Source organism: Alternaria alternata (assembly GCF_001642055.1).
Source record: "Alternaria alternata strain SRC1lrK2f unplaced genomic scaffold CC77scaffold_26, whole genome shotgun sequence".
In the NCBI taxonomy this organism is placed as follows: Eukaryota; Fungi; Ascomycota; class Dothideomycetes; order Pleosporales; family Pleosporaceae; genus Alternaria; species Alternaria alternata.
Genome location: NW_017306215.1, coordinates 312,720 through 327,643, shown reverse-complemented (window position 1 = coordinate 327,643; position 14,924 = coordinate 312,720). Strand labels below are relative to the sequence as shown.

At 50.4% G+C, this 14,924-nt stretch overlaps 7 protein-coding genes across 7 annotated transcripts; 4 read left to right on the top strand and 3 right to left on the bottom strand.

Annotated features, from left to right (window-relative positions):
• Positions 1–774: 774 nt before the first annotated feature.
• On the bottom strand, positions 775–2,557 carry CC77DRAFT_999657 (hypothetical protein; the record flags this gene model as incomplete). The annotated part of the gene is made up of 1 exon (XM_018536570.1): positions 775–2,557. The coding sequence occupies one exon, from the start codon at positions 2,555–2,557 to the stop codon at positions 911–913; it is 1,647 nt and encodes a 548-aa protein (XP_018380771.1). The 3' UTR covers positions 775–910.
• A 622-nt stretch (positions 2,558–3,179) lies between these two features.
• CC77DRAFT_1035057 (hypothetical protein) lies at positions 3,180–4,819 on the bottom strand (the record flags this gene model as incomplete). The annotated part of the gene is made up of 2 exons (XM_018526917.1): positions 3,180–4,738; positions 4,789–4,819. The coding sequence occupies 2 exons, from the start codon at positions 4,817–4,819 to the stop codon at positions 3,180–3,182; spliced, it is 1,590 nt and encodes a 529-aa protein (XP_018380770.1).
• An 884-nt stretch (positions 4,820–5,703) lies between these two features.
• CC77DRAFT_463988 (HET-domain-containing protein) lies at positions 5,704–8,859 on the top strand. Its single transcript, XM_018531793.1, has 3 exons — positions 5,704–6,148; positions 6,199–7,533; positions 7,596–8,859. The coding sequence occupies exons 1-3, from the start codon at positions 5,974–5,976 to the stop codon at positions 8,741–8,743; spliced, it is 2,658 nt and encodes an 885-aa protein (XP_018380769.1). The 5' UTR covers positions 5,704–5,973; the 3' UTR covers positions 8,744–8,859.
• A 169-nt stretch (positions 8,860–9,028) lies between these two features.
• Positions 9,029–11,449, top strand: CC77DRAFT_1080046 (hypothetical protein; the record flags this gene model as incomplete). The annotated part of the gene is made up of 2 exons (XM_018529309.1): positions 9,029–10,830; positions 10,884–11,449. The coding sequence occupies 2 exons, from the start codon at positions 9,029–9,031 to the stop codon at positions 10,957–10,959; spliced, it is 1,878 nt and encodes a 625-aa protein (XP_018380768.1). The 3' UTR covers positions 10,960–11,449.
• A 1-nt stretch (position 11,450) lies between these two features.
• CC77DRAFT_463992 (hypothetical protein) lies at positions 11,451–13,480 on the top strand. The gene has a single exon (XM_018531794.1). The coding sequence runs from the start codon at positions 11,704–11,706 to the stop codon at positions 13,321–13,323; it is 1,620 nt and encodes a 539-aa protein (XP_018380767.1). The 5' UTR covers positions 11,451–11,703; the 3' UTR covers positions 13,324–13,480.
• Positions 13,481–13,537: 57 nt separating this feature from the next.
• On the bottom strand, positions 13,538–13,891 carry CC77DRAFT_1066234 (hypothetical protein; the record flags this gene model as incomplete). Its single annotated transcript, XM_018528886.1, has 2 exons — positions 13,538–13,594; positions 13,646–13,891. The coding sequence occupies 2 exons, from the start codon at positions 13,889–13,891 to the stop codon at positions 13,538–13,540; spliced, it is 303 nt and encodes a 100-aa protein (XP_018380766.1).
• A 71-nt stretch (positions 13,892–13,962) lies between these two features.
• CC77DRAFT_464085 (hypothetical protein) lies at positions 13,963–14,724 on the top strand. Its single transcript, XM_018531795.1, has one exon. The coding sequence runs from the start codon at positions 14,186–14,188 to the stop codon at positions 14,690–14,692; it is 507 nt and encodes a 168-aa protein (XP_018380765.1). The 5' UTR covers positions 13,963–14,185; the 3' UTR covers positions 14,693–14,724.
• Positions 14,725–14,924: the final 200 nt, after the last annotated feature.

Genomic DNA, 14,924 nt, shown 5'->3' with positions numbered 1-14,924 from the left:
CATGGCGTGTTTGTTTTATACTCTGGTGCTGGGACGGTGGCAGGCACGTTGCTTTTCCCGCACCTCCATCTCCGAATCGCGAATCTAGAATTGTAGTCGCCAATGTTGTTGAGCACGTTCCCATTGGTAGTCGATCCCAATCAATACCGAGCCGATACCAGGTAGACAACCTAAGAGCTACATCACGAGCTGGGCTCATGCTCTTGGAGTAGTGCTATACTCATAACGTTACCCCGGCGACACTACAGCCGGTCAATGGTCCACGATTAGCTCTCGGCATCTGCAGGTGTGGTAGTTCTTAGTCTGCAAGAGAACGTTAACGCATTCGTACGTGTCTCGTGAGATGGTTTAGATCGATCCGTCAGGTAAGCTTTACGAGAAGAGGTTCGCGTGAGATAGGGCTGAGAAGTTGAACAGCCGCGATCCGTCTTGGTCGCACAGAGACGCGACTTGGCCTGAGCGCGGCGCACAAATAGTTTATCGATTGCTGTTGGCCGTTGCGGGGTGATACGAACATTGCATCTTGATGATATTTGTCCGATGCAGGGGGACGATTATGTCAAGATCTCACGATGCATGCGTTGAAGTTTGTGCGCAAGAATGAATCTTGGGAGAAGAACTGACAGCCCGGTATGAATGACGTGCAGCACTGATAAGCTGGCGAGTCAGTGCGTAAACAAGCTCCTCGGCAACCACTCTTAGCGTGACTCAAACCACAGAACACCCTGCACAGTCACACCGAACCATCGTATTTTTAGTTCGCTATCGAGATCGCACGCGTATCATCACCTATGAATTATCAGGATACGCATGATAATGCGACGACCGCTGTCAGTCCAAGCAGAAGAAGCATACCACTTTCCCAGCCTCCGTTACCTAGGTATTCGCGATGTCACCTACACCGCTGCTTTCACTGAGGCTTCAACCACTTTGTGATCTTTGCCTTTAACGCCTCTTCTGCAGCCGGCCATCCATGCCCCAGCCTCCGGCAAAACGCATGCGCATCAACACGTCTAAACTCTGGCATATCGTGCAGCAGCGCCTCAACAACATCGATCCACTCAGCATCCTTATCCAGTGCAGCTGATACCAGTTGATACATGGGCGACTTGCGCGTGTACTTCGCGTCCGAAGACTTGCAAACTTCTTCCATAGCTTGGGCGTACAATTCTCGGTAGCGATCCAGCGACCAGGACAGATGTGGCAGCCGTGATATATCATAGTTTGGGAGCCAGTCGCGTCGGAGAAACGTGGGCATTGAAGCATAACCAAGGCAGTGTGGCACGGCTGCGCACCCGTCCCAGTCAACTATACCAGTAACGTTGCCATCTTCGTCTACCAGGATGTTCTGGAGATCGAGATCGACGTGCCGAAGGACAAATGTTTCGCGTATTGGTACGCCGTTGCTAACGTCTTCGCTTTGGGTTTGCTTACTATGCGATGACTCTGTTGTTGCAAAGGGAGCCGACGACATCACCATTCTCATCACTATCCAAACACCAATCTTCGCCACGTCGTGGGTACCAGATGAGCTGCGCTCCGCACTATTCACCCTATCTATGCCAGCAGTGAAGAAGGCTTCGCTGGTATCGAATGACCCTTCAGATGCAAGCTTGTCCATGACAGTCTTTGTATGCCATCGCCAAAATGGACCAATGTAACTCGGCAGCTTATCTTTCGGGTCGAAGAAGGCAGGCATACCAGTATACTTAAACTCCAGCGGCGCAAGTTCGCTCATAGCTCGCGCAAGAGAGCGCAGGAACGTAATGCGCTTCTGTTCCAACTCCGGTAAAGGATCGTCGGCATTTAGGTGTACTTTTGTGCTGATCGTCGTCTTGTAGGGCTGACCGATCCACATGTCCATTGCAGAGATGCCGTCCATTTTCTTCATGAGAATGTATGGTGCGCCTATCGCATTCTCGAGACTCCCATCATATGCGATAACCTCTGGCACTGGGCAGTTTGTGTGATGCCAGATGTGTTGCATCAGCTGAGCCTCACTCTTCAGAGCCACGTTATCGTTGATCTGCCATTCGCCTCGCGTGCCATGTGCAGGAATTTTGAGAACGTACTCTTGCGTGACTTGGTGACTGTCCTCGATCATCAAGAACACTGCATGGTGAAAAGATCCCTCTTTTCGTTGCATGACGCGACAGCTGCTAAAGGGAAGTTCTTCTTTCAGATCGATAAGATAGAGTACCAAGCGTTCTAGAGCAGTGCGAGATATACCCCGAATGTCTTTGAAGTGCCGACGGTCATACTTATCCCCTGATGGTTTGCCGTCATTGCTATAAGCGTCTTCTCCAACCTCAGCCACTGTACTGCGACTCCTTCTGGAAACTAGATGGGGCAGTCGGAAGTTGCGATCGACATTAGGATTTGGATCTTCTGCGGAAGACGCGCTGATATACGATGTTAATCGTCTTGAGAATACGTTTGATGTTGTTAGAGCTACCTTCGTCTCTTCGGCTGCTTCTTGATCACATGCATGAGCCAGTGGCAAGGATAACGAGGTAATCGAAGCCCTCGGCGTCGCCCCGAAACGTGAACTTAGCATTCTTCTCACCCCCGTCACCGATGACCGAGCGCCTTTGTTGTTTGACGAAACCTTAGTTTCTGTTGGTTTTAGAGACCTCAGAGACCACCGCTCGGGTCGCAGCAAGCTTTTCCATCTCGATGGTTTCTTCGATACAGCCGGTGTGGCACTGGTCGAAGACATGGTATGTATGTGCACGTAACCGTAGTTGAGCACTTGATCGTGGTTGAGAATGTAGAAGTAGGCGATGAATGGTCTACCAACTGTGGCTTATGTCTGTACATCCCTAAGACAGTGAAAGACTAGCAGCAATCGAGACTCATGAATCATGATTCGGCTCAGCGGGTCATAAGGAAGAGACAATGTCTTTCAATCGGGTGAATGAGTAGGCACACATGTTCGTTACCAAAGTCACGCGTCCTTAGACAGAAAGGGTCGTGATAGCCTTGTGTTCATTTGGTGTGGCGCTAGTGCATCGCCGTTGAACCGTAGTTGAAAAGAGTTCACTAACTGGTGGTAGAGAGCAAACTGTGCGAAGGGAGCTTCAACTTCGGGTACTCAAAGTAGGTCGCTTGCGATCATCTTGTCTGAAGTGCTGTCTGTTTCTGCGCTCTAACTTCTACTAAACACATGTCCCCCACTCTTAGAGCTTAGCACAATACGTCTGCACCGGCACAATGCCCCCACTCCTATCCGGCGGATCCCTCATTGCAACCTCCCTCGTCCTCGCCAGACTCTCCAACTCATCCAGCCTATTCAGCGTCGCTTTCAAATGTTCCTCAAAGCCTGGCTGTTGAACGACTTCCCTGAAGGCATTCTGCATGGGTACGGAATCCGCTCTCACCATACCATGTGCATCGATATGAATAACATTGATATGGTCAAAGGGGTGCACGAAATCTGCGCGCGTGATGATTTGACGGGCCTCGTGCAGCGGGATCTGAGGAAGGCAGAATTGATCTGGATCAGATGTCGATGTGTCTTGTTCGCGGAGGACGAGGGCGCGGGCTAGCACGATGGCGGCGGCGCAATACTTTTGTTGTTCCTCGACGTCGTCATCCATGGAGTCACCCAGGATCCAACAATTGTTCAGAAACCACATCTTCTCTCTCCGGTTGATCTGCTTGCAGGTTTCAAGCATATCTTTTGACTTGGCGACTTGGTTTAGGAAGATGAGGCGGCCACCGACCTTGGCGAAGACTTCGTCTAGGATGCTTTGTGGGACGTCTTCGTTGTGGTAGCGGGCTCGGTACTGTTTTAGTGCTGTTGTGACGACGTTCTTCCGCACGTCTCTGACGCTGATGACGTTCATGTTGGTTGCGTGTGGTGTCAGGCGCTCTAGGGTCCAGAATTCGTCAGAGGTGAATACAGTTGTAACAAGTTCGTTGCCTGCCCATATTTCGGCGCGCTGCTGGAGTATCTCCAGAAGATGTTTTCCGGCTTCGTCGTCTTTGAACAGGTGGATGTTGTTGATGATCATGAGGAGAGGTTTGCCGCGTCGTTTCCTCAGCGACAAGGCTACCTTTTCCATCTGATTGAGTGCCCTCTCAATGTCTAGTAGAGGCGAGCTGTCTCTTGGTCCGCGGATACTGAACAGTCCACCGATGTAGTCTTCGTGAAATTCGTAGTCGATGGCCTTGCCGAGCCGGGTTCGAAAGACCTCGAGATCGTTGTGCGCTTCCAGCATAGCGATGCCGTCGCCGTTGACCTTCCGCATGGCCTCTAGCAGCAGTGCTCGCTTGCCGGTACCTCTCTCGCCGATGACCAGGTAGTATCTTCCCCTAGCTTTTCCGCTGACGACATTATCGATGTCTTCTTGTTCCGCCCGTGGAACCCAGTATTCCCTCTCTACAATCTCTTGAATCTTGTCGGGCTCGGTGCCGTACGAGATGCGACCCAACACAACACGCTCTTGCGAGCTATATCCTGTCGCAAAGGCATTCTCAATCTTCTTCGCAACCGTTCTTTTGTAGAATAGGCTGTAGGCATAGCCGCCGAGGCCTAGCCCGAAGAGTGATATCAGAGCTACCGTGCTTCCTTCAAGCACACTCCGCGCAAATTTGCTTCTCTCCTGCTTGTCTCCATCATTTGTATTGCTTCTTTGCGACTTGGCTGATTGAGCGTCGTGATTCGGGCTATGTAAGAGGAGGGGCGTGCGTTGAAAGCGAGCGGGGTGTCTGCCGAGGGGTAGGACGAGCCATGCTGCGATTGTCAGTCGTGCGAGATTCTAAAGGTTACTTGAGATAGCATACCTCGTCTGGCACTTTGTATAGAGCGCCTCATTCGTTTTGTACGAGGAATGAACCGATGAACGTATGTTCAACAAGGTTACGCGTCATGTAGGTCGAAGCACGAACACGTCTCGGCCAAGCCATTGACCGCGTGCCGTATAGCCGGGTATCTTCATCGGATATAATAACGATATGTAATATATTTATCTATGGCTAACGCGGGCGCCATTGTCATCGTCACAAGGCTGAGCTTCACAGGCAAGCAAATGTGATGAAGGACGCGACGGATTTGGTGGTAGCGCGCCACTCCAAGAGCCAGGGTTCGCGCTACGGCAGTCTATCATCGCTGCGACCTATCCCCAACTACAACATACGCCCAGACGGCCACGATAGGGCTTGACCTCATCCGCCCTGATGTGAGACCTGGCAACATCTTGAGAGTGATAATCGGCTGTCTCTATCTACAAGTACCAGTCGCGATGGTCGCACATAGACCAGATCCGCTCTTCATTGAGCGCCCAAGGCTGAGAGAAACGATTTCAGCCTTGCATGCTTACGGGCTTGAGGCAGCATCTCACCGATCACAGGCTGAAGAGTTATGTATACGAATGTGCCGCTACAGCCAGGTTTATCGCCCATACATTCACTTAACAGTCCAGCATTAGCACGCTCGAAACCGTTTCGACGATCCGCTCAGTCTTCGCGAGATTGAAACCACGTGGCGACTCGTCTGCCTCCCAGTCTGTCGATTTGCTAGATGCCACAAACCCCAGTTCAAATACCTCTGATGAGCTGTGCGACTTCTGCCGTAATTTGTCCATAGAGACACTTTGTCACCCGAGAAGTTTAGAGTTAGGAATCAGAAGGTTAGAGTTAGAATGGGAAAGGTTAGAGTTAGAATGGGAAGGAGGGCATATCGACGATAGTGAATCTGAAGATGACGTAGGAAGCGATCTTTCTGACGAACTTCGTCGCCATGGAGGATTCCAAAGGCTCAAGTTATACGAACTCGCCACTGACTGCAGGTTCTGCCAACTGCTTCGGTCGCTCCTCCAACCTACAGGGATAACGGATTTCGAGTATATTACCTTGTGGGGAGAGCCCTATGGTTTGGGATGGCTTCCACTTCACGAAGGACATGCTCCAGGCCTGCGTGAAAGTGCTAAAGCTCTATCGCATATAGGACAGCAAGGCGCACGGTATGTCATGCGTAATTCACCAAAGATCTCTTCATTCCTTGAGCGTTATGATCCTATCAGCCGAATATGCATAAGTGTCAGACTGGGAAAACATCATCCAAAACGCAGCAACCCTTCATTTGCCAATCTCGACGCTGCGTTCCGAAAGAGAAGGTTGTACCTGAAAGTTTTCACACCTCCTGGTAAATCTTTCGTGAGCAGTCAGCCTCCTACATCGCTGACCATTCTCCAGAAGAGCCAGGCGGCCTTGATGCTTACATCGCCGGCCGACCAACACACCCAAGCGGCTCCGCTAAGACTGCGCGGTTGATCAAAAGCTGGCTGGGAAGCTGCCTAAAGAACCATCCAGAATGCCGCCTCGACTTGATGGGACATGCGCTCGAAGTTCGGCGAGGGCACACGCCGCTTCCAACACGACTCATCGATGTCGGCACCGGGTCGTCTTTATCGACACCAAGGTTGATTACAACAAGTCACGGCCAGGAGGGCCAATATGTTGCCTTAAGCTACTGCTGGGGGCAAGGAAGACCGTTGAAGTTATTGAAGTCGAACATACTTGCGATGCATGACCGGATACCGGAAGAGCAGCTCCCACAAACCATACGTGAAGCCATTCAGCTGGTCCAAAACCTTGACTATCAGTATCTCTGGGTAGACTCGTTATGCATCATTCAAGACAGCCAGGAAACTGGTGGAGATTGGCAATGCGAAGCGCGACGTATGGGACAGTATTATAGCAATTCCATGCTTGTGATTGCCGCACTAGCATCCAATAGCTGTGACGATGGGCTCTTCAAATCGACCGGATCGGCCAATGTCGACCAATCGAACTCAACACTAGGATCCCAGGACTTCTCGACAACTTTGCCCTGTACTTTCAGAGGCCGCCAGCTGGGACTCATGACTGCCCGCCTGCCTCAGCAGACAGATTCAGTTTACGATTTTGAAGACGAGAAGCGCCAAAGCCCATGGTACAAACGTGCCTGGGTAGTCCAAGAGCGCTTCCTAGCCCGTAGAATAGTGTACTTCGGTACCCGTCAAGTGTACTGGGAATGCAGGGAAGACATCATCTCTGAAGACGGAGACATTCCCATAGCTCATAAGCAGCAAGCTTTCCCATGGTACTTTCAAAAAGTTGCCAACGACAAGGAGGGACTCAAGAGATGGAGTGCAAAGGGGGACTTCCACATCTCGCATAACGCCATCAATTTCAGGAGGATGTTAACAGTGGTGTCCAAGAGAGAGCTGAAAGTAATGCCATTGCTGATGCGAATGCCTGATACCAAACACCTCAAACGTGTCAAAAAGTCCGTTAGCGAAACTAAAGCACAATACGATATGATGGATTACAAGCTTGGCTTCGACGCCTGGACCTGGATGGTTGAGAATTATAGCTCTTGCGAATTGACCAACCTGGGAGATAAACTAATCGCAATTGAGGGTGTTGCTCAAGTGCTCTGTAAAGCTGTTGGCTCAACACATTACTTCGGACTTTGGCTGGAAGTTGTGGAGAAAGGGCTCCTCTGGAGGAGTATTGACCCACTTTCTAAGAAAGGTCTCGATCAAGGTGAGTAGCCCAATCCGATCCTGATATGCTAGAACTGACTTGAGACTTTTCACTCGTGATAGCACCCTCATGGAGCTGGGCTGCTTGGAATCAGCCAATCGAGTTTCCGTTTTCCTCCTTCGGCTATTCTAAGACGTTGAAAGAAGGATTTACTGTCTCCGAAATCCATCCGCGTCTTGAACTGAGGACTGACATTTGGTGCGACTTGGTCGTTAAGCAAGTGGCTGCTAGTATTCGCGAATGCGATCGATGTGCGAAGCACGTAATTGACGAGGAAGAGCATTTCTGCTGCAGAATCTGCAAGAACGTTGATTATTATTGTCTCTGCCTCCCGTGTACCGGGACGGGTGCTCGTTGTCCTGGGTCAGATTCCGGACATTGGATGATCAAACGCTCTTTCGAGGACGGACACTTAGTTGACAGCACCACCGAGCGTCTGGCCCCACGATCAATCGTAAAGAGGAAGCTGCTCAACTCAAAGAAAACCCCGAGCCTAAATGATACGACACGGCATTCGGAAAGAACAGAGACGGCGCAAGATCGAGATCAAACGTCTGCTCGGCTGGCCCATTCCAACAAGTATTACGGGCACGATGATCCTCAAGGAAGCGCGTACAAGAAAATGGCACTAGGTTACAGTCTCATTAGGCCGACTTGTAAAGAAGACTGCATTGATGCAAATGATGACTATCGTTACCGATGGATCTATCACGAAGACCTGATTGGGCCTATAGGTCTGGTGGAATTTGATCGAGTTTCCGATATTCCACAATCTGTTTGCTGCATATCAATGCAGTATGATCATTTAGACAAGAGAAACGGGATGCGTGAATCATTGCATGACAAAACACCTTACGAGGATCACTGTTCGAATGGTGATGAGGAGAGCGAGCACAGTGCTTCAACCGAAGAAGCAGTTCCCGAGCAGATGGAATCAGAGCAAGAAGAAGAGAACGAAGAAGAGAGCGAACAAAGTGTTGACACCGAAGCTGCTAATTTCTGGGAAGGACATGAGCTCAAAGAGATGGCAGAAGCTACAATCCCAGTTCTAGCCTGTGTAAAGAACAAGGCAGGAGACGCTTACCTGCGCATCGGAATTGGCGTTATGTTCAATCTAAAGAACGAGTTCTGGGCACCAGTCATAGAACATACCGGGTTCCCTGAAGAGGCCAAAGGATTTTCCGCAGATCTCGACATCACACTTGTATAATGAAGTTCGTAGCTAATAACCAGCCAATCATGTTCTTCAACCTAAGCTAGCTATCCACCTCTTTCACTAGCTTGCACTGATGTTCTACCTTAAATGTGCGAGTATTCACCATGTGGCGGAACTTCCATCGATAAGCCCTGGGCGATTCCGGGCCCAGGACCTTGTTGCCTGGCTGACTATAGAGCTATACAATCCTTCTTCCTTCCAGTATTACTAGCACCACCGCCTCGATCACCTTCCATACGACCGTTGAATATGACAACCGAACCGACCCCTACCTCTATCATGGCCACCCGAACGATCATTCCGCCTCTCGCTCGCGGCGACTCGAAGCCCATCGACGCGAATAAACCATTCATTATTCGCGACCTGCCAGCGGAAATCCGCAACCAAATCATAAGCTACTTGGTCGAGTACCCCACGCCAATGCGCATAAGCTGCAACAGTACCGAGTCCCGGCCATATCGCATCGATATACATGGTTTCCGTTTATGTCCGAAGTTACAGCTTCCAGTAAACCTCTTTGCATCGTGTCGGACATTGTATCGCGATGCAGGTTCTGCCTTCTACTCTAACCACACCTTCATCATTGACAGTAGATACTGTTCTTACAGCTGCCACCGGTACTCACCCATTATCAGACTACCGGGCGCTTTCTTCACGCGTATAGGCACGCAAGCGCAATGGCTTCGGAAGATCGAACTCGACCTGTGCCTTCTGACAAAATCAAAGCTTTATCGAAGCCTCGCACACCCTGACCGAGTTAAATATGGTGCACTCGAGCGATTCGAGATCACGCCTTTTCTGCGCGCGATCTGGGACTTGGATCTAAATGTCGACGTCTCTCTCGTCAACACTAGGTATTTTCCTCCTATCCATGGACTCACGGATTTGGACCTCAATGCCCCGTCTATGAGTGCTATCTTCAAGTCTATACTAGGAGGTCAGTTGGGGCTACGAAAGTATGGCCGGCTGCTGTACGTAGTTACTATATGCGGAGACGGTTCCGGAGGCGAGATCAGTTGGGGGACTACAAAACTTTGCTGCGATTCCCCCAATATGATGATTCGAGAATTACTTCCAGACATTATTCCAGATCTGCATCACATCTCTTCGTTTACCGCGAAAGATGGCGGAGCACGATTACGAGTGCACAAGCGGGAAAAGGCCCTGACCCTACTCGACCTGCCACAGCCGATACTCAGGGATATAATCAGACGGGTTGTGCATCCTATCGAAGGCTTCGTGATCCATTTGGATAAGGATACGAAATTCAACTGTGGTATCATCCACGTCAACAAGGATATCTATCACGCGTGGCGTGATTCCTTTCTCTTCGGCCATAGCAGTTTCGAGTTGGTCTTGACAACAAACTGTGTACACACTGATTTCGGGGGGTTCAAGAAGTTACGGAGAGTTCTGAGGAAGACTTTCGACTCTTCCCGTTATCCTCCTGATGATTCATCGCACCTGAGAACCCTGACCATTAGTGCGTTCAGACGGAATACGGTGAACTACACCCTCAAATTTGAGGTGCAAGGCCCTGTCTCATTGGGTGATGTCCGCATCAACATATTACCCTTTGTCATGGAGACGGCCATGTCAGATTCAAGTAATGGAAATGAACTCACGATTCAGGTTCAGAGTACAGGCTGCAACGGACCCTCCACCATGACTGCTTCGCATACGATGGGACTTCAAGAACTTCGCATCAACATCCTCACCGCCTTGATGAAGTCCTTCTACTTAGAAAAGGAAATGGAAATCGTACCTGATTGCTGGATCAATGGTTTTGGGCAAGTCGTGCAAGTCGTACAAGTCGAGGACGCCCACGATATTGCCGGCGAGGCATGGGAGTTCGCCTCACACCTTGTCGAAAATGACTGTAAGATAGACCATGGCTGTTGGGAAACCAGGAACTGCTTCGACGTTCTCGAATTGCACCCTCTCGACAGGCATTACCGACATGGGGATATCCATCCTGGCTGTAGCATCAGCGGCAAACAATTCTTTCCGTTTCAGCGAAATGCAAAGGAGGTCATGCGCTATCTTTTGCACAACATTGACGACCACGGGGTGTTTGACTCGTAAGTTTCTGCAATCGCACTTCTAAGCCTTAAGCTGACTTTGTCCACATTAGCGCCGTCCGACCGAAACACTTCAAGTGCGAGTGCGATGATTGTAATGATCAAACCGAGGACGATGAGGTTGGTTAGGAATGGTAGAAGTGACGAAGACAACCACCAATCCTAGACACTTACGGGATAGGAAAAAACACTGCCATTCGGGATATATCAAAGTGCCATTTTCGTACTTGATGATGAAAGATCAGATTTGAGACTCGCAGATCCGTAGTAGTATGTGACAGTGCGGGCTGGGCCTATATATATTGCAATTCGACAATCTGAACTACAAACATCCAGCACACATGCTGAAGTACACAATAACTACTATCCGTGATCCATACAACTAACACCGTGGAGTAAGGACGATAAAGCAAGCAAATTTCGTGTCAAAACCATCCCTGCTTAGGTAGTATCTTCCTATCATCGGTCCCAAACCCGCTTTAGACTCACGGCACCCTGCAACATTTCTGTTCCTTCATAGCGACTTACAGTGGGACCTCCAGCCCCAAAAGCTGTTGCCTAAAGTTCTCTTTCGCGCTTGTCGTTAATATGCACTCGGACTTACTCCAATCCTGTTTCTCACGAACATTCGCGACGCTAACCCAGCCCGGCCTAATCCAGGTAAAACGATCGACAGGGTCCACACGTGCGTCGCAACCCATGAGGCGACTCGGAAGGCCCAGATGTCCGCTCTCCAAGCCGTCTCATGACCATCACGGTATTTCCCATCTCAACCTTGCAAATATGTAGCCTCTTCGTCTATTCCTCGCCTTTGAGGCGTTTTGCTTTTGCTTTCTGCGTAAACAAAACTACACAAGTTTTTTTGCGACAACAATGGCGGCTTCGTCACCACGCTCATCGACGAGCTCGACAAGCAGCAGCAGCAGCACCACCTCCTCCTCGCGCTCCTACCCCGCCCCATCTGCAACGCCCTCACCAAGACGACAATCACCCCGCCCCCTCCTCTACAAACTCTACACCTCACACATACTGTCTACGTGGAATGCGCGCACTTTTGAATTCGGCGCTGTCATCTTCCTTGCGAAAATCTTCCCCGGAACGCTCTTCTTCGCAAGTTGCTATGCGCTTTTTCGCTCGCTTGCCGCTGCGCTCCTGGGTTCGTGGATAGGCGGGCAGGTCGATGCGAGGAATAGATTGTATGTCGTGAGGCAGAGTATTCTATGGCAAAGGCTTTCTGTCGCAGCGAGTTGTGCAGTTTTGGTGGCTATGTTGGGTTTGGGTGGTGGTGGGCAAGAAGAGAAGAAGAAGAATGTCAGTGGAATATCGTATGGCTTGTTTGCCGTCAGCGCGGTTCTGGCATGTGTCGAGAAATTGGCTTTTGTCGCCAACACGGTTTCTGTGGAGAGAGACTGGATAGTCGTGGTTTCTGAGAGCTTGGGTGCAGATCGTCAAGAGCTGAATAGCGTCATGCGCAGAATTGATTTGGTGTGCAAGCTCATTGCGCCCGTGGGCATCGGACTCGTGGACGGCTACTCGACCAAAATTGCCATCTGGGTTGTATTCGCGCAGAATGCAATTAGTGTACTAATGGAGTACTTTGCCATTGCGAATGTGTACGCCGCGGTGCCGGAACTTGGTGTTGGCAAAGGCGTCGCGCAGGCTGAAACGAATATTGCCACGGATTCACAACCGCAAGACTCTTCCCACGGGGATACCGTGTCAAACACGCCTAGCCGACGTTCCACTCTTCTCGCCAATATAACCTCACACCTGCAACCCTACCGCGCATATATCGAAAACCCCGCCTTCCTCGCCTCCTTCTCGCTTTCCCTCCTCTATCTCACTGTCCTGAGCTTTGCATCGCAAATGACGACTTACTTGCTCACCCTCGGCTTCACGAGCACGCACGTCTCCATCATGCGACTCGTGTCCGTTTTTCTCGAACTTAGCGCCACCGTCGCGGCGCCGTGGCTGATGAATAAGATCGGCGCTGTACGAGCAGGTCTCTGGTTCATCAACGAACAAGTCCTCGCCATTGCCCTAGCCATAGGCTTGTTCCACGTCTTCCCTACGAGTACGGCACCGATGTTGGCTGGCGCCGCGCTTGTCCTGGGCGTCTGTCTCTCCCGCCTCGGTCTCTGGGGTTTCGATCTCAGCGTCCAGTATCTCGTGCAGGAAGATGCGCCACCTGCGTCTCGCGGCTCCTTTTCCGCTATTGAGATGTCACTGCAAAACATCTTTGAGCTCCTCTCTTTCGCAACGACAATGGTGTGGTGGCGGCCGCAGGACTTTACCATTCCGATCTATATCAGCGCAGGCGCGATTGCATCGAGTGCGGCGTGTTTTGCGGGATTTGTAAGGCAGAAGAGGGGTCATTTGTTGCATACGGATCGGTGCTTGAAGAGGATGGGTGGGAAGAAGAGAAGGTATCAGGTGCTGCCGACTATTGAGGAGGAGGGGGACTTTGAGCTGGATGAGAGGAGTGGGCGATGAACGAGATCAGTATCCATGCAAGACGATAAATGAACAAAGATCATGTAAAAACACATGTTGGGCAGATTTTGGAGATATAAGTGATGGTTCTATTATCGTAAAGGTACGGCCATTTCAGCACTACGAAATCTCGTAGCCAGATCGGCAATACAGCATATCGCGCGAAGCCCGTACGTACTACCTATCTATCCAGAAAGTCATCCCAGGTACCCAATCATGCGAAGTTCCAGACAGCTACATCGTCGAACCACGAATATCCAGTAATCCTCAACTGGTGTTGTTCCGACTTTCCACCTCTTCAATGGAAGACAGTCTAGCAAACCTTCCAATTGTCGCCTTCGTCGAAGTCGTCTTCGTCGTCGGCACTGGGATACTCTGAGAAGAGCCGTGTGTTTGCATCATCGGGGAATGTTCCGTCGGCGACGAGACGTTCGACCATGGACCTGAGATGGTTGGATGGCTTGGGCTTGAGGGGGCCGCGGTGGCGGGCGGAGGCTGAGGGAAGCGAGGCGCTGAGAGCGATGGCGAAGAGGGCCGTAAGGGTAAGCAGGGTGGTGAAGGACTTCATTTCTGACAAGAAGAAATTGGTGTTTGGCTGAATCTGGTTGTTCAGGTTGAATGTAGAAGAATCGATCGTGATGTTGCAGTGACGGTGTATGTATATATATATTAGTAAGAGAGCAAGTAGGAGAACATACGAGCTAAGCGTGGTTGTGGATCGAAACGCCTTCACCCGACCTTTCAATCTATATCGATATGCAGGCGAGTCCAACTTGCGTAGCAATCTCTCACTGTGGTAGCCTGCGGGCCTTGGCGTAAGCCCTTCGAGAAAAAGTGACGATGGAAGCGCTCAGACCTTGTGATGTTCCCTCTCTCACCGTCGTATAAGTATAGCAATTACTCTGGTCAGACCAAACTTCTACTCCACAAAGCCTCCAGAAACCCCAACAATTACATACTCAACCTTGTCACTCAACTACCACATTGCAACAAGATGAAGTCTTTCACCTCCATCATCCTCCTCGTGGCCTTCTCCACCATTGCAATGAGCGGTGCCATTCCCCGTGGCATTGCTCCCGCTTCTACATCCACCATCGAGTCTTCTCTCGCGAATGCAAGTCCTCTACCCGCGTCGTTCGCGCACCCACTATCGCTGCTTTACCCTAGGGCTAATGAAAATCAGGACGTTCACACTCAGGTCGTCAGTAGCTCATGCCAAAAGTGCACTAAATCTTTCATCGACTGCACCAAGGTGTGTAGCTCCATGACTGCTAAGCTCAGAGTAGAAGAAATTACTAATTCTTGTCGATACATACTAGACTTGCCACGGCTCCTCGTGCCAGCGCATCTGCCTCAGCGTTCATGCTGATGGCAAGCCGTGCAAGAAGACTTGTGGATGGCCTTAGGGTGGCGGTAGATGTATTTGGGTGGTTTCACAGTATGTGGTCTTGAGCTTCACAGACGAATGTATGGAAGAATCCAGAGAAGAACTGTGCAGGGAGTAGATAAGGATGACCGGCCTGATTTAGTAGTAAAGACTCCGGGTATTGGCACCATATGTACACAAGGTTATCAATATCAAGAGATACATGGACCTTGAT